The 26,800-nt window shown below is 35.2% G+C and overlaps 1 protein-coding gene across 3 annotated transcripts in view; it reads left to right on the top strand.

The window, feature by feature from the left end:
- PCDH11X (protocadherin 11 X-linked) overlaps window positions 1–26,800 on the top strand; it is a 248,463-nt gene that overhangs the window by 105,512 nt on the left and 116,151 nt on the right. For 2 of the 3 annotated variants that reach the window (XM_054695654.1, XM_054695655.1), the window contains exons 4-5: window positions 4,636–4,716; window positions 22,642–22,671. In XM_054695654.1, coding sequence (XP_054551629.1) covers window positions 4,636–4,716; window positions 22,642–22,671 — 111 coding nt within the window. Of the gene's footprint in view, window positions 1–4,635; window positions 4,717–22,641; window positions 22,672–26,800 lie in introns of those variants that run through there. The other variant, XM_037512216.2, reaches the window with a different exon arrangement.

Here is a 26,800-nt window from a genome sequence, read left to right as displayed (position 1 = left end):
TGCTGTGTTTTTTCCTTTCGTCGTGGAAGTTTGGTGTTCTTCTTGCTTCTTGTATATCAATTTCAGCTCCTTCTTCTCATTTGGGAAGTTCTCTTCAATTATATCCATGAATATTTTCTCTGTTCCTACATCTCTCTCCTCTCCTTCTGGAATTCCTATAACTCTTATATTTCCTTTCCTCATGGAGTCAGATAGTTCCCGAAGTCTTTCTTCATTCTTTTTCCTTCGTACTTCTCTTTCCTTTTCTGTTTTGGTTCTTTTATTTCTGTGTCTTCAAGATTACTTATTCGTTCTTCCATTTCATCTATTCTGCTTTCATTGCTTTTCCCAGAGTTCTTTAGTTCCTCCATTAATCTTTTGATCTCTGCATTTCTCTTACTTCCCTCTTTAGGGACTCAATTTCCTTCTTCTGATCTATCACTTTTTTAATCATGGCAATTTTAAATTCTCTTTCTGGAAGGCTCAGAAGTTCTTCCAAGTTGCTGTCGTTGCAATCTGGGGAGTGGTTTTCTTTTTGTGGTGTGCTTCTTTCCTGAGGAGTTGTTTAGGTTGCGTGTGGTTCTTCTACTCCCTACTGTCTGTTTTCTAATTTGTCGTATGCGTTGGCACTGTGTTGCTCGGACTGACTGACATCTTGGTGAACTTCTCCGCTCCCCTCTGGCTCTTCCAGGAGCCATCTCTGTCTTCTGGGGGAGCTTTCTGCTGGTTTTAGGCAGTTTTTACTGAAGAAATGTCCCTGTTCTCAAATGGCGAAGCGGGATGCAGTCCCTGCGCCTCCGGTTTCAGGCACACTCTTCTGCGCCCCCGGTCTGCCCCGGACGTGGGTGCCTGCTCTCTGTGGGCTCAGACTGCTGGTCGGAAGGGCCTGGCGTGGAATAACTTCCGGCTGGCCACTGGTCCTCCAGAAACCTTCTGCCCTTTCAAGCAGTCTTAAGAAATGTCCTGTTTTTATAGGGTGTTAGTGACTTTTTTTTTCCTGGTCGCTAGGTGGCGCAGAGATCTCTCTATTGGCCTTGGGGGCTGTTTTTCGCCTCCCCCACCCGTGGGACAGAGAACAGAGCGGGAATGGTAGGGTACACCTCAACGGCTTTGGGGTGCTGTGTCTGCCTTGTGCCCCACCGTCGTGGAGAAACCACGCCCCGAATTTTCGTGCCCCGGGTCTCAGTTCAAAGCCCTCAGTTCCAGGACGCGGGCTGTAGCCCAGTTCAGTGGCGCGGGAATGGCGCCTTTTGCACCGCTCCCGTGCCTGGGCGCCTGGTTCCTGCTCACTCAGGGAGGGACCTTCACCTCAGTGAGGACCTCCGTGCGTCTCCCCGCAAGCCTAGGTCGCAGGCGCGGGGACCTGGGCAGCCGCAATCCAGGTCTGCACTTGCTTTTCAAGCTCCCCGAGCGCGCAGCGTTTCCGCGCCAGCTTACCGGCAGCCCGGGCTGTGTGCGCGTCTCCCGGAGTCTTTGTTCTTCTCTAATGGCGCCAGGAGCCGTTCGCTCACCGCCGCGGCGGATCCTGCAGGGTTCGCCTCAGCTCCCGTTCACGGGGTGTGGTGGCTGCAATAGTTCCTTTCCACTCACAGTCCCGCTTGCTGTGTCGTTTGTTCTTGTTGGCCGTTTTGGTTTGTTGTTTCCTCCTCTCTGCCGGTCGGAGAGTGCTGCCTCTGTGGGCGGGGGAGGGGAGCAGGGTTCTGCGCTTCCCTCCCTTCTAGTCCTCTTTTATGGCCACTTTCTTCTTCGGGCAGTTCGCTGGCGTCACCCGTTTATCTTCCGTGTCCCAGTTCTCACTGGGACCTGCCGCTTTTCCTCCCTATTCGCTTTTTTTAATGGGAGATCTTACTCGCAGTGTCTCCTCGCTGCCATGTTGCTCCGCCCCCCCTCAACACAATGAAAAGATTAACAAAATAGACAAGCCCTTATCCAGACTCAGAGAGAAAAAAAAAAAAAACACAAATGAAATCAAATGCAAAAGAGATGTTATTCATACAAAAAACAAAAACACTCCTGAGGGGGGGAAAAAAAAACAACAATGGATGTATCAAGCGTCTGTACTTCAAACTCTTCTACAAAGTGATAGTAATTAAAGCAGGTTGGTATTAAAATAACAACTGACACACTGACACATACCAATGGAATCAAATTGAGAGCCCAGAAATAACACCACATACATATGGACAACTGATTTATGATAAAGGAACCAATAGCTTACAGTGGAGCAAGGAAAGTCTCTTCAATAAATGATATTGGGAAAACTGAACCACTATCTTATAGCACATATAAAAATTAATTCAAAGTGGAGTTAAGGCTTGAATACAAAAACTGAAACCAGAAAATACATAGAAGGAAATATAGGCAATATGCTCCCAGACATTAGCTTACAGATGTGTTTGGGGACTCAAATCCACTGTCAAGTCAAATGAAAGCAAAATTAAATAATTGGGACTGCATCAACTAAAAACAGTCTGCACAGCAGAATAATCTTTCATCAAAATAAAAGGACATCCAAGTGAATGGGAAAAGATATTTGCACAGTGTTTGTATGACAAAGGGTTAAGATCCAAAACATACAAAGAACTTTAAATCTCAACAATGAGAGAACAAACAACCTGATCTAAAAAATATTGGTAGAGGATCTGGATAGACACTTCTCCAAAGAAGTCATATAGATGACCAGTAGGTACAGGAAAAGATGATCATCATTTTCTTTTTTAGAGAAAATTCAAATCAAAACAACAATGTGATTATTACCTCATGCTTGTGAAGATGGATATTATCAAAAAGACAAGAAACAACAAATGTTAGAGAGGAAATAGAGAAAGGAAACTTCATACGTGTTGGTGGGAATGTAAAATGGTGCAGCCGTTATGGAAAAACAATATGGGATTTCTTAAAAATAATAATAATTCTTTATTATCCAGTATCCCCACTTGTGGATATTTATCAGAAAACACACAGACACTAATTTGAAGAAATGCATGCACTCTTGTGTTTATTGAAACACTCTTTACAATAGCCAGGAACTGAAAACAAAATAAGTGCCCATCAATTGATAAATGGATGAAGAAATTGTAGTATTTTTACACAATCGAATACTATTCAGTTATAAAAACACAAAACCCTGCCATTTTGCAACAACACAGATGGATGTAGTAGTGATTATGGTTAGTAAACTAGCCAAAAAGAAAAACAAGCACCGTGTGATTTTACTCATATGTGGCATGCAGAGAAACAGGTGAATTAAATTAATCAAAAATAAGCTATTGGAATATGAAACCAGTTAATGGCCACCAGAAGGGAAGGTGTGATGGGGATTTGTAATGATATGGTGAAGGATAGATTTGCAATTTTAGTAGTGAACTTAATGTAGCTATATTCCTGTTGATTCTCACTGATGCACAATGAACATTACACTATATGTCATAATGTAATGTCACATCAATAAAATTAACAAAGATGTAAGAAAATAAGAAATAAATGAAAATTTAAAATAAAATTAATGATAGACAAATGAAACTAAAAATAAATATATTTAAAATTAATTAACTAAAACATGTACACATGCATTCAGTATTTAAAAATAGAGAACTTACTCAGAAAAAGTAATGGATACAGACATCATCATTTCAAGACTGATAATTACTCTAGTTAAATTAGTATCTGTATATCTGTTCTTACATTTATTGACATTTACCATTTCTATTAAAGAACTTTGTATGGATAGCAAATTTATGTTATGGTGGCACACACAGGAATAGTTTTCACAAATACAACTTCTAGAAGTCACTGAGTTGTAAGTTTGGACTGAAGGAGAGTAGAATTTGTCACTCCAAAAGTAGCCCTTTATATGAGGATTATTTTAGTCTGATTATTTTTAAGACAAAAACAGACACAGGAAATACCCTGAAAACCAAGAAGTTACCTTTTTTTTTTAAGTATACTTATAAGGGAACTCTCCATTTGTGTGTCTTCTTCTCTGTAACAAAAAGTGGAGGATGAACAAATTTGTTGAAACATTTATCAAGGAAGAAAGAAAGAACTTAAATCTGTGTAACAACCTTACCTTAGTTTGCAGAACTTTGGTTGATAACCTCCAATAACTTGCTTCCTCCATCCTCGGCATCTTTTGTTTTTAGCCTGGGATAATATTTAAACTAATATTTAAGGTGGGAACTGGTACGTTTTATACAGTCACTTAGTTTTCCTGGGTTTCTCCTATGCCTGCAGGAGGTATACATATTATTAACATCTGCTTCTTTTTCTCTTTTTAAATCTGTCTTTTATTGCAGAGATGTCTCACTGAAGAGTAGGGGGAAAATATTTTTCCTCCCCTACAGTATTGTCTTTCTATCTTAAATTTCAGCCATTTCAATAATTGCATTGTCCTTCAGAATTCCATTGTTTAATGGGAGGCTTAAATACAACACTGGGTGTATGGTATTTGAGGAAAGGAATTTTTGTTGATCTCCAAATATAAAGATGTTTCTGACACTTTATAAGTCCTCAATGACTATGATGTCTGGAAAGGTATAATTTACTAAAACATTATTCGATCTACCTGTGTTCAAAATATATTCTATTTACAATGTATGATGCTTTTTACTTTTAACAAACATCTTAAAAATGCTTCTTTTTTTTCCCCTTATAAAGCCAATGAAGGAAGTTTTGCAATCTTGTACCCCCAAGAAAGAGTCAACAACTGTGGAGATATGGACTCATTCCCAACCACAGGTATGAAGGGAAACATTGATAATTCATCTCAATTCTCTTTCTTTGATTTTCAAAAATGTGTAAGAAATATTCTGTTAAGAAAAATCCATCCAAGCTAATTTTAAAGACCTAATTGACTTTATTAAACAATTCATGAATTGGGAGAGTGTCCCAACAAGCAAATAAAAATGTGATTTTAAAAATTGTGCAAAATAAAAGGTTCTATAGGCAGAAATAGGGAAAGATAAGGGAAGAGGGAATTATTTCAGGCTTAGATAACCTACCTATAGGGAATGAATAAAGGTCTTTGGGAGATTATCTCATCTTCCTTTGAGGAATTGCAAAGATTACCACATTGATGCTGGCAAGAAAATTCTATACTGACTAGTTAAGACTATATTCACATGGAAGGTTGAAACTGCAGTCAGGTTATGTATTAAGTCTTGGTAGGCTTATCAAAATGCTTCCATTTTTGAACTTCAGCTTTCTTTTCAACAATTCGTGTTTGTCAGTATGTGTTGTATTAAGTTTTGTTAGGTGATTTTCTGATGAACTCTAGTGTGAAACTGTGTTAGTAAATACATGTTTTCTCCTGGTGTGATATAATACTATCCAACACTGCACATGCTGTCTACATGTGCCAGTTGTATGGTATTCTAACTTTTTTGGTCATATAGTATTTTATAATGACTCATATTTTCCCCTTCCATAACAGGAAGTTCTTTCTGGTGTTAAGCTAACATAATATTCTATTTAACTAGCACACCTGTACACACTTGCATGTGATAAAGTTAAGATGGCACCTTTATTATTCTGGAGTGAAAATAAAAAAGACGATAAAACATAGGGACCATAATGAATATGAGGTTTTGAAATGAGGCATTGAAACAGTCAGAAAACCAGCAACTTTTAGAAGTAATTAATCTACTATGTTTACCCTTCATGAAAATCTTTCTGTAGGATGAGGAAGGTGATAGACTTTAAGAATTTCCAGTTTTAAAGAATCGTCTTGTAATCTTGGAATAGTGGCTACCAGGATCACTAGTTCAGTATGTTAACAGTAAATTCACTTGGAGGAATGCTACACTAATCTTATGTAATACCATAGCCCAGAGAAGATATCTATAGGGGTTTAACTAATCAATTTTATAAAGTAAAACCAGTTCTCATAATGCTTTCATATTCTAGATAATGAACAATTACTCAAACAGTAAGTCATGCAAGTTTTATTTTCTTTCTTTCTTCTTAAATAAAACAACATCAAAAAGAAATTTAGGTTTTTAATTGAGGGTCAATAATAGTGATTTGCTTCTCTTGCAAGGAAAAAAAAGTAGATTCTTCAAGAAAACTGCCTTCCTTGACTATGCATAATTCAATCATCATATATTAAACTATACTTAAGCAGCATTTTTTAAATTTTTTATATATATATTTAAATATCTATTTATTAATACAAGAACTAGGATACAGTCAGAGGCGCTGGAGGGTGAGAGAATTCACCAGAGACAGAGTGGGGAGCACAACAGGCAGATGGACCGAAGACACTGATGAAGGGAGCAGCGGGCGAGGCGGGAGAGGTCTGCTGCACCATGTGGGTTTCTCCCTGGTTGGCCGGGAATCGAGCCCGCGGCTGCAGAAGCTGTGGACAGCTTCACAGCGCGGCACTCAACCCGCTGCGCCACCGGAGAACATTTTTTAAATTAATTTCAATATGTGTCTACTTGGAAAGACCCCTTGGATATTTCTTCCTGAGAAGTAGAGCTATCTTGAGAATACATTCATTGGTGTCATGAAACTGAAAACAATTTCCATAGCACATGTATGATTAACTTCTTTAGTTACCAATTTCTGTCTCATGTTAGATGATACTATTGATAAAACTTTTAAGATATACACTTGTCTTAAAAATCAAAAACAAAGTTTTTAATGTTTTATTTACCTTTTGAATCAAAATCTAGCTTATGATAAAATGAAAATAATTAAATCAAATTTTTTTTGCTTGTGTGCGTGTGTCCTTGTTTTTGTACTCTTGGATAGATACACAGGAGTGGGAGTGGGATTGCTGGGCCATATAGTAGATCCATTTATAGTCTTTTTAGTAACCTCCATAGTTCTTTCCATATACTAATTCCATACTCTAATTTGAAAGAAAGCCTGTACTCCTATGTGTTTATGGTAGCACTAGTTACAATAGTCCAGATATGGAAGCAATATAAATGCCCCTAAGCAGATGAATAAATCAAAAGGATGTGGTATGTATATCTAATGGAATATTACTCAGTAATCAAAAAAAGATAAGCTCATGACATTTATGCCAATATGAATGGAGCTGGAAGGGATTATTCTAAATAAAGTGAGCCAGAAGGAGAAAAATTAATACTGGATGGTTTTACTTATATGTGTAAACTAGAGAAACCATACAAAGGATCAGACAAAGTCAGACTATGACTACTCTACCATAGATATAAGGAGAGTAAAATACAGTGGGAGAGGAGAGCACAGTAGAATATGGTGGAGGAATATGGGTGCTTTGGTGGTGGAAAAATTATGATGATCACGATTGAGGGGAGAAACCCTATATTGTGAGAAAATAAACAAGGATGCTTAAAAAATAAAATCAAGCTATTACCCTTATAACAATTTTTATTTCTTTTTTTATATTTACTATTACTTTTTTTAATTAGTATAGTATTGGATTACTACACTGCCACAGACTTCATAATTCATGTTTTCCTCAAAGTCTAAAGCAGTTATCTTTTGGTTAGAAATTCCGTATTTGTTCATGTTGTTTTGATTTCTCTATATTTTAGGGTAAAGTGCATATTCTATAAAATTTAAGTTAACTATTATCATGGAAAGATCTGAGGTCAAAACATTTCCAAAAAATTTTTGAAGATTATTTTTGTATTGAAGTGTTATTTTGCAGAAGATCTTATAATATCAAACCAAGTTTAGACATACTCTTTACACACAGGCCACCTAATATTAAAAAATCAATATGTCCTGTTGTGGTATTATATATAAATACAGGGCTTTTAACTTTAGAAACAGAAAATACTCAACATTGTTCTCTGACTAAAGTCCTAAGATTTAGCCATTATCCTTGACCTTTAGTGGTGTACTTTACTTTTAATCATTAATAACTTTCATTTTTAAGTGATTACTAAAAACATCACACAAGGTAATTCACACAAGAATTCATACAGTAATTCTTTCCTTTTCCTCAGTCTTTATAATAATTTTCTTGAGGTATAGATATTATTATATCATTTTCTTAGTTGAGGAAACAGACTCAGAGAAGCTTAAATAATGCATTGCACACCTTGTAAATGTTAGATGGGAAGGTTTAAACATAAATATTTTTATTCTATAATCCTTGATATTTCTTCAACCATACACTGCCTTCCATTCTTATTTATTAATAAAGAATATTTCTTCAATGAAAACACATCCCAGGCATTGCTTGACATTCTAGTGATCCCCATGGCATGTTAGTGAATCTCAGCAGCATTGTAAATGGCTTCTATGTCCACGGCTGTAAGTTTAGTGAGCACTCACATTGGATAAATACAGACCATACTGGTGGGAGCCATCCTTCTAGAGCTCTTACACTATACATTATTGACAATTGATATTTTAAAAACTTGTTAACTATGATTTTAATATATATTACATAAGGATTTTATAGTAAAAATTATATATTGAATTCAAACACCACTGCGTTCAATGGTCATTCAAATGTATAAAAATACAGCTTCTCAGTTTATAAAATATAAGGAAGAAATCAATGTTGGATATATACTTTTACCTTATAAATCACTTCTTCACATAAAATGTGAATTTAGACTTGTCAGCCTGCATAGAAATCCTCTAGCAATGCCTAGCATTCAAGCCAAATAATTTGCTTTTGTAATCACAGATGAACCTTTATGGTGACACTGAAATCAAAGTGCTGAAATCTCATTACTTTTCATTACTTTTTTTTTTTTATGTGGGCTCATAAGTAAAGTTTATTGAGAATTATGTGTAGGCCACTGTAGAGAAGAATAAGCATCAGGAATAGGATAGGTGGAGTTAGAGATAGAGCAACTTCCAGGGTGGTGTGACATCCTCAAAAGAGAGTTGTCACCAGAGGTTAGAATGCCCAAGGGGGAGACATGATAAATTTGGACTAACTTTTAGAAGTCAAAGGTTTTGAACTTACGGAACTTATTCTGTAGTAAAGATATTTAAACAATTAAATACTCATATTCAGGCAACAATATTATTTGATTCTTTTTGTAGTAAGACTCAAACAAGTTAGTTGGTATCTCATTAACTATGTTTGAAGCTTGGAGCTGGTGATAAAGTATTTGAATTTGATTCCATATGTGTTACATGGAGATATTTATACAATATTCATAGAATTGCTATTAGTTTTAATACAAATAATTCTAAAGAAGTTATATATGTTTAATAAGCAGTCATCCAATCCCTTTAGTTTTGCTTTCTTAGATTCCATGTAAAATTGGAAGGTTCAAGAAGCAGGTATTTTATTCATAGTCATGTCTGTCATGAAGAAACCAAGTTAATCCCATGATTTTATCTATGGGAAGCTCATATATTTTGAAAAATGCCTTTTCTACAATAAGATAAACTTCCACATCTTTGGAAGAAAGCAAAGCTCAACCTAATTTTTATGTTTCTGAGATGTATGGAATGCTCTCACAATTTTAGGTTAGTCAAAATGTTAAAAATAGATCTACCATATGAACCAGCAATTCCACTCCTAGGTATCTAACTGAGAATCCAAAAACACCAATTCAAGGAGATTCATGCACTCCTTTGTTCATTGCAGCACTATTTACAATAGCCAAGTTATGGAAATAACCTCAATACCCATCAACATATCACTGGATCAAGAAAAATAGAATAGGGCCTCCCCGGTGACGCAGCGGTTGAGCGCTGGGTTGCGAAGCTGCCTGCAGCCTCTGCAGCGCGGGTTCGATCCCTGGCTGCTCCCCGGCCACCAGAGGAGGGTCCTGCATGGCGCGCAGACCTCTCCTGCCGCCCGCTGCTCCCCTCAGCAGTATGCTTCGGTCCTTCTGCCTGCTCTGCTCCCCGCTCTGGCTCTGGTGAATTCTCTCACTCTTCCGCGCTTCTGACTGTAGCCAGTGCTTGTATAAATAAATAAAAATAAATAAATAAATCTTTTTTTAAAAAAAGAAAAATGGAATAGACTTCGCTATAAAAATAAAGATGAACTCTTGGCATCTGTGACAACATGGATGGAAGTGGAGGGGGATCATGCTAAGCATAATAAGACAGAAGGACAAAGACAAATAAGGGTGGTTTCAGGGCTCTCTGGTGGTGCAAGAGGTTAAGACGCAACCTATGAGGCTATCCACTGCCATTGCAGCCACGAGTTTGATCCCTGACCAGGGAGCTACCCACATGGCGCAGCAGGCTTCTCCTGACTCACCCACTGTTCCCTTCAGCATGTGTTTCCGTCAGTCTGCCTGTTCTGTTCCACACTCTGCTCTGGTGAATCCTCTCATCCCCCGCATCTCTGGCCTGTACCCCAGTTCTTGTATGCATAAATAAATAAATCTTAAAAAAAAAAGAGAGATGATTTTACTCAGAATTGGAACCCAGAGAAAGAAAACAAAGAGTCAGGGAAAACCAAACCAAAAACAAACCATGGAAATACGACTGCAAAACTGAGGCTATCAGTTGAGGAGGACAAGAGTGGCAAATGTGGAGGAGGTACAATGAACTGTGGTTGAGATCTATGGGTGCTTTTGTGGTAGGTGTGGTATGGTAACATACATCTGAAGAGGTGTGAACCTGTACCTCTGAATCATATAAAGTGTTGTAAAACAATGTTACTTTAATTAAAAATTCCAGTATTATTGAGTGCTGTATAGACTTTTTTTTTTTTGCCATGCTTCTAATTATAGAGGAATAACATTAGTCTTTCCTCATTAAGTATGATGTTAGGTACTGAATTATTTTATAAATGCTCTTTAACTTGTAGATATAGTACTCTCCTATTCTTTTTTTTATGGATAGCAGTGATTTTTTTTAATTAATTAATTTATTTATACAAGCACTGGGTACAGTTAGAAGCGCGGGAGGGTGAGAGAATTCACCAGAGCCAGAGCGGGGAGCAGAGCAGGCAGAAGGACCGAGGTACACTGCTGAGGGGAGCAGCGGGCGGCAGGAGAGGTCTGCGCGCCATGTGGGACCCTCCTCCTGAGGCTGGGGAGCAGCCGGGTATCGAACCAGCGCTGCAGAGCCTGCGGGCAGCTTCGCAACCCAGCGCTCAACCGCTGCAGCACCGGGGAGGCCCCAGAACTCTCATATTCTTAAGTTGATAGTATTATATGATTTTTCTCCCTGTTTTATTTATGTGGTGGATTATATTGTTTTTCCAACAGTGAACATGTATTGCATACCTAGAACACTCTTGGTCAGGATGTATAATTACTTTTATGTATTATTGAATTTGATTTGTTAGTATTTAGTTTAGAATATTATCTTCTATATTCATAAGAGATATTGGTCAGTTTTCTTTTTTTATTCTGTCCCTTTTCTAATTTGTTTTCAGGACAAAAACAGCCTTATAAATGAAATGAGAAATGTTTCTCCTCTTTTTTATCTTTGGAATATAATTGGAATGAACTCTCCTTTAAATGTTTAGCAGAATATTCTAGAATTGTAATCATATCACATTAATTGTTATCTAACAGATCTTTCCCACCCTCATTTAACTCATATTTTGATGTAGTCACTTATTCCAAGGAAATGTGCTCACATTAACTCTGAGTATTTTAATCATGACATTTGTAGAGAAACAGTGAGGCAGTCCTGCTCTATTGTTGTTGCTCTTCTACAACTTGGAAACATGTATTTGTGATCAGCTAGAAAATAAGAGTGGTAGCTTATATAGGAACACATTAAGACAAAACTTTTGGAGATTTTCAGGCAGGACTGACTGAAATTAATTTTCTGCACCTTCTTGGCATAAAAGAAAATATGTGAGACTACCATACTACTGAAGGAAGTGTTGATGCTTCGCAAAGATAAATTTGACCTTCAATTGAAATTAAACCAGTTTTTGTTAGAGCATTTCTAATGACTTACAAATACCTTACTTTTGTTCCAGCTTAATGCATCAACTATTTACTATTTATGTAGCCAATTTTTAAGTTGTTCTATCTATACAATACCAGTTATAATATATTTTGCTTTCTGCTGTTCTTTGCTTACAATGATTAATTTTTAGCCAGGTGATGAAAGTGAATAAAATCTGGCAATTAAATTTTCTTTAATAACTTCATTTCATGGGTTCATGGTTCAACTGGTTCTTTAGACATATATCTAAAGGAATTAAACTGAATTTTCTATTAATCTTTGTACCCTTAGTGTTGACAGGTCTCTTTCTAACAATAGATCTAATCATTTCAAGATGAGCCACAATTAGAATGACTATGAAAAAGAACCCATCATTTTGGCCAATATTCCTATCCCATGAGCCTAAGATAGAAACCTTTGTTTCACTACTGATTTAACATGAAGGGTCATTCATTAAGACATGTGACATTAAGACATGTCATTCATTAAGACATGTGATTTATAGTGTCTAAACCTCTTAATAAACTTAGCTTTTTACTTTTTGACTAAAGTCACTAGATGGATAAAATTATTTTTAAGCTGACTATATTGTAAACTTCAGGCAAACTAAATCAGTATTGTACAATTTTCTGTGATTCACTTTAATGAGGTGCTGATTTACCTGGGGCAACAAAGCAAAAGTTTTTCCTCTGTTACTTTTCCAAACACTTTCATATATATATATATATATATATATATATATATATATATATGTGTGTGTGTGTGTGTGTGTGTGTGTGTGTGTATGTTTATGTAAATAATTAACAGATAAATTCTAAGATTTTATTTTAGTAGCTGACTTGATCAGTAGATTATAAAACCCTTCCTTGTTTATCACAGTGTTATCATGTTTTATACAGTGCATGGTTAATATAATAATGATGATGGTAATTGACAGTATTTGTTGAGAGCTTACTACATAACCCTGTGTTAAGTGCTTTAGTCTAGTATCTCAATTAGCCCTCACAGAAATATTATTATATAGTTATTATTTATTGGTGCTTGATATAATGCAAAATCCAGCACCAACTAGTGTTAACCAATTTACCCAAGGTCACATAAATAAGTGGGAGAACTGGGTTTTGAACCAGGAAGTCTACTTTTAGAACATCTGATCTTAAGTACTATGATTGTCACATAGTGGATGTTCAATAAATATTTATTGAGTAATAAGATTCCATAGATAAAGCTTCAAATAGTTACACAACTCTCTCATTCTTCCAAAAATCCTAATGATATATAATCAAAATGAAAAGTAAAATGTCCTAAATGCAGAGCTCTGCTGAGAATAAACTCAGTCAGAGAGATAAATGGAACTCTCTTCTGTTTTATGTTGATTTGGAAGGTGAAAACAACATCAATATGGTAAGTTAGATGATAAAAATTAAAATATTCACAATAAATTCACAAAGTAGTAAAAATGTATATGCTTAAAATATTTCAGATACATTAATAAAACAATACTGGGAGATATCTGAGGCAGATACACCTCTAGTGGAATGAAGTACTTTTGAAAATAAAATTCAGACCCTATCTCATGAAGATTTAATGAAAGTTTTGATAACTTAAGCCCTCATGGATCACTCAAGAGGAGTGATTTTATTGTACATTATAGAAATATGGCAGCAGCATAGCTAGTGAAGTTGAGCTGTGGTAAATATTAAGTCATGACTTTAATTAATGTTTATATTATATATGTGCTGAAGTCATAGCTAAAGGATTAGAAATTATTCTCTGGGGGTATAAATTATGCAAAGATAACTCCATTAATGAAAAAAATGCTGCCAAACTGATTTCATAACACAACAATTTTAATTATCTACACAATTTTTTTCTCTGTCCCCTTACAAAGGCTATAATATTTGTAAGGGCAAAAATGACTGTATCTTTAGTAACTAGACTGGTGAATGAATGTATGAATAAGTTAGAAATGAAGCGGGAAACAAAAATTTATTCTAGGCTATAATTTCCCAGTTTTGTCACAATGGGTAATTATTCTTACCCTGAAGGGGAACTAGATTGTAGATCCCTCAGCTTTACTACATACATAAGATGCTACTTTTACATATAATTAATCTGAATTAACCAGATGGAAACTGTGCACAGAATTGCAATCATTGAATTGGAAAATTGTTCAATTATGCAATTTGATAATTTGCCAACATAATAGAAAATAAACTGATACTCTAGGCTCCAAATTAAGGAATTACCCATGCTATTTGCATATGAGTAAACACTGAATTTTCTAATAATTAACATAAATCTAATTCCATTTTTGACAGAAAATTAACTTAAAGAAATCCAATAGGTAAATACAAATGCAAGAGCATGCATAATCTAGAAAATCAGATCTGAAACCCTAAAGAGAAGGAATATTGGCAGTACCACAGACATGAGCCTGTCCCCTCCCAGTAATAACTGGACCCCTTGATTTCTAAGATTTTATTTTAGTAGCTGACTTGAATAGTAGATTGTAAAACCCTTCCTTGTTTAGCACAGTGTTATCATGTTTTATACAGTGCATGGTTAAAATAATAATGACGATGGTAATTGATAGTAATGGATAGTAATTGATAGTATTTGTTGAGTTGATGGTAATTGATAGTATTTGCTGAGAGCTTACTTCATGACCCTGTGTTAAGTGCCTTAGTAGAATTCAGCAGTGTAAGATCTTATCTCCAAATCTAGAGAAGATGGGAAAGGCACTGCTGGAAAAGTACCAATAGTAAAAAATCTCTAAGTTACTGCCAAAGATACTTTATAAAAATAATAGCGAAATATAAAGCAAAAAAATAGAAAATACAACACGTGCATTTTGAAACTTCAAGGACACATGTCATCATAAAAAAGAAAAATTTTCCAGAATTGAACCACAAAGACGCATTTGTTCTTCCTATGAGAGATGGAACACCAAATTGCCATGACGAAGAAATTCAAAGAAGTGGAAGAAAACACAGAAGTTAAAAGACAGATTTTAAAAAACTCATAAAAATGAATGACTTGAGAAATAAAATAATGAACAGAGAATAGAAATTGAAATTTCAAATAAAAATAGGATACATGCATGATGCAAAAATCAGTAGACAAGATTGAAAAACCTGGGAAAAGGTAGGAGAAATACTAACCTAATACAAAAAAAAAATAACTGAAGCAAAATCTGGTTCTTTGAAAAAAATTGACAAAATTGACAAGATTCTAAGTATGCTCACAAAGAAAAAAAAAGAAATCTCTTGCAAATAGAATAAAAACTGTAAGAAAAATAAAAATAGTCATCTCAGAAATACAGAGTAGTAGAAATGACTACTATGAACATCTATATGATGATAAGATGGTTATCCTAGAAGAAATAGCAAATTCTTATAAGTATACAACCTTCCAAAAGTGAATCAGTAAAAATTAACAAACTTGAACAAACTATTTACAAGCAAGGAAATCTAAATAGTTATCTAAAATCTTCCTAAAAGCAAAATCCCAAGACTAGTTAATTCTACTAAATCTTCAAAGATGGACTAATACCTATCCACCTCACACTTCAAAAAAATTGAGAAATATGGAATGAGCCCAGAGATAGTTTATAAGGCCAACATTACCCTGATACTAGAAGCAGACAAAAAGGAAAACTACAGATCAATATCTGAGTAGAACCGTTCAACAGTACTGTAAAAGGATGATATATCATTACCAATTGGGATTGATTCAAGGCAAGCAAGGGTGGTTCAATACCCAAAAATCCATTGGTGTGATCCACCACATCAAAAAAAGGAAATTAAAAACTGCACGATCATATCAATAGATGCAGAGAAAGCATTTGATAAGATTCAACTTCTTTTTATGATAAAAACCTGAAAAATATGTGCACAGGAGGAACATATCTAAACATAATAAAGGATGTATATGGCCAACCCACAGCTAATGTCATGAAAAACTGAAAGTTTTTCCTGTAACACCAAGAATAGGACAAGGATGTCCATTTTCACCACTACTATAGAAGATAGTTTTGGAAGTCCTAGTTATAACAATTAAGCAGAAGAAAGAAATAAAAGTAATTTAAATTGGGAAAGAAGTAGAACTATCACTATTTACAAGACATAGCATACATGGAAAATTCTAAAGACTCAATTTAAAAACTTAAAAACAATAAATGGATACAGAAAAGTGGCAGATTACAAAATCAATTTACAAAAGTCAATTGTATTTCTGTGTGCAAGCAATGAGCTAGAGGAAGAAATCAAGATAAAATATCACGTTAACGGGCCTCCCCTGGTGGCGCAGTGGTTGAGCGCTGGGCTGCAAAGCTGCCCACAGCCTCTGCAGCACCATTTCCATCCCCTGCCACCGGCGAGGGTCCCACATGGCGCGATAGACCTCTCCTGCTGCGCCCACTGCTTCCCTCAGCAATATATTTCATCAGTCTGCCTGTTATGTTACCGCTCTGGCTCTGGTGAATTCTTTCACCCTCCCGCGCTTCTAACTGTATCCAGTGCTTGTATAAATAAATAAATAAATCTTTAAAAAAATCACATTAACTATCCAATTAAAAAGTATTAAATACCTAAGAACAAACATAACAAAAGAAGCAAAGGATCTGTATAATGAAATGTATAAGACAATGCTAAAAGAATTAGATACAAAGAAATGGAGTGATAATCCCTGCTCATGGATTGGAAGAATTAAAATTATTTTTAAATGGCCATCTTACCCAAAGCAATATGCTGTTTCAATATAATTCCTATCAAGGTTTAAATGGTGTTTATCAAAGAAATAGAAAAAATTACTGAAATTTATTAGGAACCACAAAAGACCTAAATAACCAAAGCAATCCTGAAAAATAGAGGAGGGACAGAGGATTCACACCCCCAACTTCAAACTATAATATAAAGATATAGAAATTAAAAGAACATAGCTTTGGGCTAATAATGGACACATAGACCAAAGAAATAGAATTAAAAGCCCAGAAATAAGCCTATGTTCATATGAATAGTTAACCTATGAAAAAGAAACTAGAGTATGATTGCAGTGAGGAAACTCTCATTCAGAACTGATGTTGGATAAACACTGAAGAAAACTAATTCTTTCCTATGGAATAATATTGATATGTGCTCAGTGAAAAAAATTGTATCTCTTTAGATCGTGGAAGAAAAGTCAATAATGTAATTTTCAACATCCAGTTTCACCACACACTCCACTGGGCACAAATTTTTATTTTTTCTTTAATTTATTTATTTATATGTATTTTACATCATTGTTCCTTTTTAAACAATGTTTGCTTTCTTTTCTCAGATGTAGTCCCCATAGAATTTCCTTCACCAATTCACCTGTGCACCATCACCACAGTCCCCTGTGTTCCTCCCTCCCTCCTTCGGATCCCTCTCCCTCCTCTTCCCCCTCAGGATGTCTCTGGTTTGTAATTGTCTGCTTGTTTTTGTTTTGCTTTGTATTTTTATTATTTCCCCCCGATGTCTTATTTGGTTCCCCTATATTTCTCCTATAGGTGAAACCAATATTTTTCTTTTTCTGTCTGACTTATTTCACTGAACATAATTGCTTCTACCTCCATCCATATTGCTACAAATGGCATTAGTTTATCTTTTTTGATTGCTGAATAGTATTCCATTGTGATATCACCTTACACCTTAAGATGGCACATATCCAAAAAACCAGCAGCAACAAATGTTGGTGAGGATGTGGTTAAAAAGGAATTCTCCTACATTGCTGGTGGGAGTACAAACCGGTTCAACCACTATGGAAATATGTATGGAGGTTCCTTAGTCTACCAAAAATGGAGCTACCATATGCCCCAGCAATTCCACTCCTAGGAATCTACCCAAAGGAAACAAAAAAGAATACCTGTACCCCTATGTTTATTGCAGCATTATTTATAATAGTTCTAAAACCTGGAAACAATCCAAATGCCCCAAAATATATGACTGGATCAAGAAGATGAGGGCACAAAATTTTAAAAATAAGTTAAATCCCTCCTCCCAGGGGTTGCAATTGTATGGGGAATATAAAAATAAAATTTATTATTTAAAAAAAATAAAAAATAAAAAAAAATTAGTTGTAGTAGTTTTCTTAAATACTTTACCAATGTTTTTATCTTTCCAATTGAAAACAATTTATAAATATTCAATATTTACAAGAGTAAGTGCTGAGGATACAAAGCTGAAAATTCAGTCAAAATGCACACTTAAGAAGGAAATAAATTACAGAATATCTATATTTGTTTATTGAAAATATCAAATAATGTTTCATTTAATAAAGTTTTTCCTCTATTGATTACCGTGAGTTTCATTGTAAGCCTTTCTTTCATATACTATTTTCAAAGTAGCCAAAATTGGAAATAAAACTTAATCTGCACTGATTCCTTAAAATATAAACTATATAGTCCTCAAACTTAGTTCATGAATGTTTTAAATAATATAGTAATGGTTTTAACTTCCAATATTTTGAGATTTCCTGCAATAATCAGTTTCATGTATGTATATATGCAAACTACATCCAGGAATAAAAAAAATAAAAAAAGCTGCAAGTTGCAAAATATCATATATAGTATGATTCTATTTTTATAAATAAACAACAACCTAAGTTAAAAAAAAAAAAGAAATGGTGCTGTGACACTGAACAGTCACATTGAAATAAATGAAATTAGATCACCGTTTCACTCCATATGCAAAAGTAAACTCCAAATGTACTAAAGAATTGGATGTAAGACATGGAACCAAAACATTCATAGATGAAAACTGGGGAGAAACAATCCATGACATTGCCTTCAGTATGTCTTTGGGACTGGACTCCAACAGCAATAAACAAATGGAACTACAGCAAACTAAAAAGCTTCTACATAGTGAAAATAAGTATCATTAAAAGAAAAGACACCCTACTGAATGGGAGGAAAATTTTGCACATTATCCATCTGACATGGGTTAATATACAAGATTGACAAAAGATTCATACAACTCAACTACAACAACAGAAAAACTTAAGATTTTGTCAGACAAGCGAAACAGACAATTTTTCGAAGAAGATGTATAGATGGCCAACAGGCTTACAAAAAAAATCCTCATCATTTATCACCACTTACCACTACCACAGACATGCAAATCAAAGCCACAATGCGATACCACCTCTAACTTATGAGAACAGCCATATCAAAAAGATCAGAAATAACAAATGTTGGTGAGGGTGTGTAGAAAAAGTACTTTCATATACTGTTTATGTAAATGTGATTGGAGCAGCTCCTATGGAAAACAATAAGTTTCCCAAAACTTAGATAGATAGATAGATTGATTGATAGATAGATAGATCGATAGATAGATAAATAGACCATATGAAATAGCAATTGCACTCCTAGCTATCTACTTGAAGAATGGAAAAACACTAATTTGAAGGGATATGTATGTATATTATACATGCATATTATACATAATATACATATATACATATATAATAATAGTTGTATATAATAATATACATATATATGAGATTAAGTTTGTGTACGGTGACATTGTAGGTTTAATATTGGTCTTTTGAGAAAAGTTTTTAAGTAAGAGAATAAAAATGCATGTCTGTATTAAAATAGAAGTTGATCTTAGGTATGTTCATCTTCTTCTAGTTTTGTTTTTTTTAATTATTTCTAATATCAAATCTGGTATCAATTTGTCAACCTACTTACATGGGTGCCAACATATTTCTGTGCTTTCTTTTTATTATAATACTTGCCTAGTTGGCATGCAATTGAAAGCATTCATGGTGACAGATTGTGTTGGGTCTGTGTGTGTGTATAAATGCAGGGACTATAATTTTAGTTTTAATATTTTATGCATGATCTACTTGAAATTTTTTTAATAGAAACTATTAAATCAGGGAAAGTAGCACAGTGCAGGCAATGTTCTTAACTAAAATATATAATTTAGGAAAATAAATACATATCTTGGAGTTGTATGATTTTCATTGAAATGAAGAGATGCCCACCTCACAATGTTGACTAACCTTAAATATTGTCATTAATTTTTTCATAATTCAAGAAGTTATTCACAAAAATAGATAGTTAACATTTTCTTATTTTCACTTGAATTGGCTAAGGTTTTAATTCTTTTAGATTACTCAGTGGTAAATGATAAACAATGCATTAACATCTACTCTGTATTAAAAATAAATACCAATAGGGCATAAAAAGATAAAAAAAAGTATACTTTTTAATATTATATTCTTAGGTATGCAAAAATTTGGGTTTTTTTGGTCCATGCCACTATTTTTGTTGGAAATTTGAATTTTAACATTATTATCATCATCCATAATAAAGAAGAGATATAAGTATCAATTGTTTAAAGTAATTAATATCCAAAAACACTTTCTTTTTTTAATTCTTCTTTTTTTATTATTTTTCAATTTTATATATTTTTACATCATTTTTCATTTTTGCACAATGTATGCATTTTCATCTTGGTTATAGTCCCCATACAATTCCCAATCCCCTTTGTTTTGATCCTACTCCCCCCCCTCCACCCATAGTTTGTCTCTGGTTTATAATTGCTTGTTGATTTTTACTTTATTGTAATTAGTCTTTTTCCTGGTCCCTTATTTAGGTTTTCTAAATTCCTGCTATGAGTGAGACCATCCAGTATTTTTCTTTTTCTTTCTGGCTATTTACACTGAGCATGTTCCCTTCCAGCTCCATCCATGTTGCTGCAAATTGCATGATTTTATCTTTTTTGATTGCTGAGTAATAGTCCATTGTATATATGTACTACATCTTCTTGCTCCACCATCTATTTTTGGGCATTTGGGTTGTTTCCATAGCAAAAGCACTTTCTTTTTTTTTTTTTTAAAGATTTATTTATATTTACTTATTTATACAATCACTGGGTACAGTCACAAGTGCAAGAGGTGAGAGAATTCACCAGAGTCAGAGCAGGGAGCAGAACAGGCAGAAGGACCGAAGTACACTGCTGAGGGGAGCAGCGGGGGGCAGGAGAGGTCTGCGCGCCATGTGGGACCCTCCTCCAGTGGCCGTGGAGCAGCCAGGGATCGAACTGGCACCGAAGAGGTCGCGGGCAGCTTCGCAACCCAGTGCTCAACCGCTGCGCCACCGGGGAGGCCCCAAAAGCACTTTCTTATAAGAGATTACTCAAGACATTGTCCAAAGGCTATGGTATCACAGACAAATAGAATTATATACTTGTGTCATTGATGGTTGAATTTGATCAATACATAAGGACATCATAAATATCTTAGACTAAAAATAGATGCACAAATGGAAGAAGGAAAGCACACTTTAATTGTCTTGCATAACAGAATTGTGCCTGTATCTGGATACTTGCCTCAATATCAATTTTGGAAATTCAAGTTATAGTAGGATGACAGGAAGAAAAATATTCCCTCTTGGCCTCAGAATAAGCCATTGGATAAAGTTCAGTAGAGCATCCAATCTCTTACTATATTGTATCTCTGTATTTATCTTATTTCAAAATCAGCACTACCACCTCAATTTTTTTGTGATTCTTTGTACAGAAGGTTCTCAGTGAAGCTTCTGTATAGGGTTATAAATGACAAGAATTGTGGCAAAATGTGAAGAGAAAGTGTTACTGAGGAAGAGCTTGCTACCTGACATGCATGGAAAACAATATTATGACATCAGTTTTTGGGTAAAGAAAGAGTTTTATTGTGATGTTGTCTAGCAAAGAGATAGGAGACAAGGCTAAAATTTGTCTCCTCAATCCTGGAGTGAAGATTAATTTTGTGGGAGAAGAAGATGAGGGGAAAGGCTAGGGATGAGAATGATAGGGTCTTTGCAAAGTCTGATTGGTTAGTCACAAATTGGTCCATGTTTGGAGAGGATTTTCCAGATAATCAGATCTTCCTTGTTGAATGTAGTCTTAGGTTCCTTATGAGTGGTTTCTTATTTCCAGTCAGTTTGGAGTTCAGCTTAAACTCAAACACTTGTGCACATGCTTGTGTTATAACTTAAGAGATGAAAGTCAAGCTCTGTTGCTTCTGCGAAAACAAGGTCAAAAGGCAGGTAAATACACATATGTGGCTGATGGTGGACTGGCCATGGTTTCAAGAGGATTTGGGGGAGTATCATTAGCCAGAATAATAGACATTTGACTTATTTATTATGTGATGTATTAATCTTCTACAAAGAAGAATGAATGAATGAAAAGGAAAAATGACACAAATAGTTATGGAATCTTCAAAATTTAACATGTCTACTGAGATTGGACAAGAGGGGAAAGAAATTCTTAATAAAAACATACAAATAACTTTGCCAGGGTTACATCCAAAAGGACCTAGTTGAAAAAAATTAAGGTGTTCCTAAGAATTTAACATTTAGTTAATATCTTTAAATGTTACTATTTCTCCTAACTTAATAAATTTCCAAAAGCCTTAGTTTTTCTTTCCTTAATAAAGGTTTCCATGCTTGAGATAAAGGTTCATTCATATTAAAATGAAGGAAAATAAATGATATACAGGAATATCTTATTAGAACGAGGCCTTTTCTTGGCCAGTAACTATGTGAACTAAGCATGTGACTTAATAGTTAATGCTAATTAAAGTGTGTAATAATATGACTGTTCATAATGATGCATGAGATTTAAGATATTTTGCATCCCTTTACTGGTATTGCTGAAGAACACAGCAGATGAAAACAGTTTCAGAAGAACAAAACTGTGTAATAATGCACTTGGAATATTAATATTTTTAAAATGTATTTAAGTAACAAATTGAAGCTGATTTTTGTTTTTGTTTTGTTTTCCTTTGCTGTTTTGCTCCCATTATATTCTAAATCAGTGGAAATCTGAAGGGAAAAAAGCAGGAAAGGTAAGATTGCAAATTTCTAAAAAAATTGATTTCATGATTTGTTGTATTATTTTTGTCTTAAATTTTCAGCTCATGGAGTTTACACTAACTATTTAAGATGGGATATGTCATGGTTCTCCCTTAGGAGAGATTCAAATTTAAATGTCTCTCACTTTTGTATTACACAGTCCTGGAAGCAATTTTCATGTCTTATTTAATCTTATTTTTGACCAACACTTCTTTTCCGATTGTACCATAACAACATATTGCTGAGAGCATCACCTTGTGAATATTCTGGTAAAACAGGTGTTCTATGATAAATCTTAGCAATTTAGTGTCAATTCACAATTTAGTAGTGACAGCAAAATTTCAAAGATTATGAACCATGTTGACATTTGATAGATTCACAGGAAGGATCACTATAAACACGATTAATCATCAAAATTATTTTCTCTGAGAAACTGGCTTTCAATGTGAAAATTTTAAATTCTCCTCAAATATATATGAATATTCTAGCTTTCCAGAAAAAGGTTTTTTTTTTTTTTTTACTATTAGAACAATATGCAACCTCACATATATTGTTAAACTTTAGTTCATTATACATCATTAAAAGTAAAGGTGTTCACTGATATTTCTTTCCTAGAATTCATGCCCAAGTTTCCTCAACATGTTTGGGAGTTGAAAGAAATGAATTTCCCTTAAGCTCCTGATGGAAGATATTTCTGAAATCAAAGTTAGTTTTAAGTGTCATCCATATTAAATGAATGTTACCATAACTGTATGCTAGGTTAAATGTGAGTGTAATCCTTAAGGTTAACTGTATTCTAGTTGTGGAGACCAAGGTTTACATTTGAAAAATAACTTGACAAGAGGTGGTCTAGGCCACATAAATTTATTAGTTCTGGATGTCTTTTTTTTTTTTTAAGTAATTTTTTTTTAATAGAGGCATGTTTTTATTTATTTATTTATTTGTTTGTTTATACATGCATTGGGTACAGTCAGAAGCGCAGGAGGGTGAGAGAATTCACCAGAGCCAGAGCGGGGAGCAGAGCAGGCAGAAGGACCCAAGCACACTGCTGAGGGGAGCAGCAGGCGGCAGAAGAGGTTTGCGCGCCATGTGGGACCCTCCTCTGGCGGCCGGGGAGCAGCCGGGGATCCAACAGGCGCCGCAGAGGCCGCGGGCAGCTTGGCAACCCAGTGCTCAACCGCTGTGCCACCGGGGAGGCCCAGTTCTGGATGTCTTTATCAAGTGTGCAAATTAGCTAAAAATGGATCCTGACTATGACATGAAAATGAATTTTTATTAATGTTTGAAAGATAAACTATAATAATAACACCAGAGAATTTTCATTCCATAAAAATTTATGAGACTTTTCACATGCCTTTATGAACTGTGTTACCACCACAAACTTAGAGTGATGAATTTTGGAGTTAGCTTCTCCCAGAAGGCAAAATATCATAATATGATTCTCTAATTAAAAGAAGGGAAACACGGCCTTCCCCCTCAGCCAGAGGTGAGCTGGGAAGCTCCCACACACCAGGCCCATCTGGCCACCAGTTGGAACCCAGAGGGGCCTCCGGCTGCCACTGGGGCAGACTGCAGCGCAGGGAAGTGCCCTTCCAACTCACCATTTTAGAATAGGGATTTTATTTGGTTCCCCTATATTCCTGTTATAAGTGAAACCATCCAATATTTATCTTTTTCCTTCTGGCTTATTTCACTGAGCATAATTCCTTCTAGCTCCATCAGTGTTGCTGCGAATGACATGAGTTTATCTTTTTTGATTGCTGAATAGTATTCCATTGTGTATATATACCACATCTTCTTGATCCAGTCTTCTATTTTTTTATTTAAATATTTTATTTTATATAATTCTTACATTTTTTTCATCTTTGCACAATGTATGCATTTTCATTTTGGTTATATTCCCCATACAATTGCACCCCCACCTTATTTTGACTGTAGTCCTTCCTTTCCCCACCCTTCCCTCACCCCCCCCATAGTGTGTCTCTGGTTAATAGTTGCTTGTTGATTTTGATTTTTACTTTGTATTGATTAGTCTTTTTCCTGGTGTCTTATTTAGGTTTTCTAGATTCTTCTATGAGTGAGACCATCTGGTATTTTTTTTTTTCTTTCTGACTTACATCGCTGAGCATGATCCCTTCTAGCTCCATCCATGTTGCTGCAAACTGCATGTGTTTATCTTTTTTGATTGCTGAGTAATATTCCATGGTGTATATGTACCACATCTTCTTGATCCAGTCATCTATTTTTGGGCATTTGGGTTGCTTCCATAGCTGAGCTATTATAAATAGTGCTAGACTAGACATAAGACCTGAAACCATAAAATACATAGGAGAAAATATAGGTGAAACACTACATGACATTCACCTCAAAGACGTCTTTACAGACACATCACCCAAAGCAGTGAGAGTGAAGGCAAAGGTAAACAGCTGGGACTACATCAAATTAAAGAGATTCTGCACAGGAAAAGAAACAGTAACCAAAACAAAGAGAAACCCCACCGACTGGGAGAACATTTTTGCATACAACACTAAAGATAAAGGACTGATGACAAAAATCTACAAAGAGCTGATGAGACTCAACAAAAACAAAGAAAATAATCCAGTCAAAAAATGGGCAGAAGAGCTAAAAAGAAACTTCTCTGAAGAAGAAATGCAAATGGCCAACAGGCATATGAAAAAATGTTCAACATCACTTGTAATCAGGGAAATGCAAATCAAAACTACAATGAGATACCATTTCACACCAGTAAGAATGGCACATATTAAAAAAACTAGCAACAACAAATGTTGGTGAGGTTGTGGAGAAAAAGGAACTCTCCTGCACTGCTGGTGGGAGTACAAACTGGTCCAACCACTATGGAGAGCTCTGTGGAGATTTCTTGACCTACTAAAAATAGAGCTTCCATATGATCCAGCAATTCCACTCCTAGGTATTTACCAGATGACACAGAAACAACAATTCCAAAGGGCACCTGTACCCCTATATTTATAGCAGTCTTCTATTTTTGGTCATTTGGGTTGTTTCCAGATTTTACCTATTGTAAATAGTGCTACAATAAACATAGGTGTACAGGTGCTCTTTTGAATCACTGTTTTTGTGTCCTTTGGATAGATCCCTAGGAATGGAATTGCTGGATCATATGGTAGCTCCATTTTACTAGACTGAGGAACCTCCAGACAGCTTTCCACAATGTTTGGAACAATTTGCACTCCCACCAGACATCAGTGTAAAAATAATAATAATAATAAATGGTCCAACCACTATGGAGAGCTGTGTGGAGATTTCTGGACCTACTAAACATAGAGCTTCCATATGATCCAGCAATCCCACTCCTAGGTATTTACCCAAAGGACACAGAAACATCAATTCCAAAGAACACCTGCACCCCTATGTTTATAGCAGCACTGTTTACAATAGCTAAGCTTTGGAAACAGCCCAAATGCCCAAAAATAGATGACTGGATCAAGAAGATGTGGTACATATACACCATGGAATATTATTCAGCATTCAAAAAAGATAAACACATGCAATTTGCAGCAACATGGATGGCGCTGGAAGGGATCATGCTCAGCGAAATAAGCCAGAAAGAAAAGAAAAATACCGGATGGTCTCACTCATAGCAGGAATCTAGAAAACTTAAATAAGGGACCAGGAAAATGAATAACTGTAAGAAAGTGAAAATCAAAATCAACAAAAAACTATGAACCAGAGACACTTTTTGGGGGGCGGGAGGGGAGGGATTGGGGTCAGAATGGGGGTTTGCAATTGTGTGGGGAATATAAAAATAAAATTTATTATTTAAAAAAAATAAAAATAAATAAAAAATAATAACAGTACAAAACACAACAAAGCAAAACCAGACAATTATAAACCAGAGACATACTGCAGTGGAGGAGGAGGGAGAGGGGTGAGAGGGAGGGAGGGAGGAGCACAGGGGACTGTGGTGATGGTGCATGGGTGCCTTGGGGAAGGAGATTCTATGGGGACTCAATCTGAGGGGTTGGGTGAAGCAAATATTGTCTAAAATGTAAAAAAAAAAAATAAATATTAAAAGAAAAAATTGAAAAAGAAAAAAAATAAATAAAAAAATTGAATAGGGATCTTTGCATCAACTGTGACTGC

This window comes from Talpa occidentalis, unplaced genomic scaffold (genome assembly GCF_014898055.3).
Source record: "Talpa occidentalis isolate TD23 unplaced genomic scaffold, MPIMG_talOcc4v2.1 talOcc4.15, whole genome shotgun sequence".
Lineage (NCBI taxonomy): Eukaryota > Metazoa > Chordata > Mammalia > Eulipotyphla > Talpidae > Talpa > Talpa occidentalis.
The sequence above is the reverse complement of the archived record's forward strand: the minus strand, read 5'-3'. Positions and strand labels throughout refer to the sequence as shown.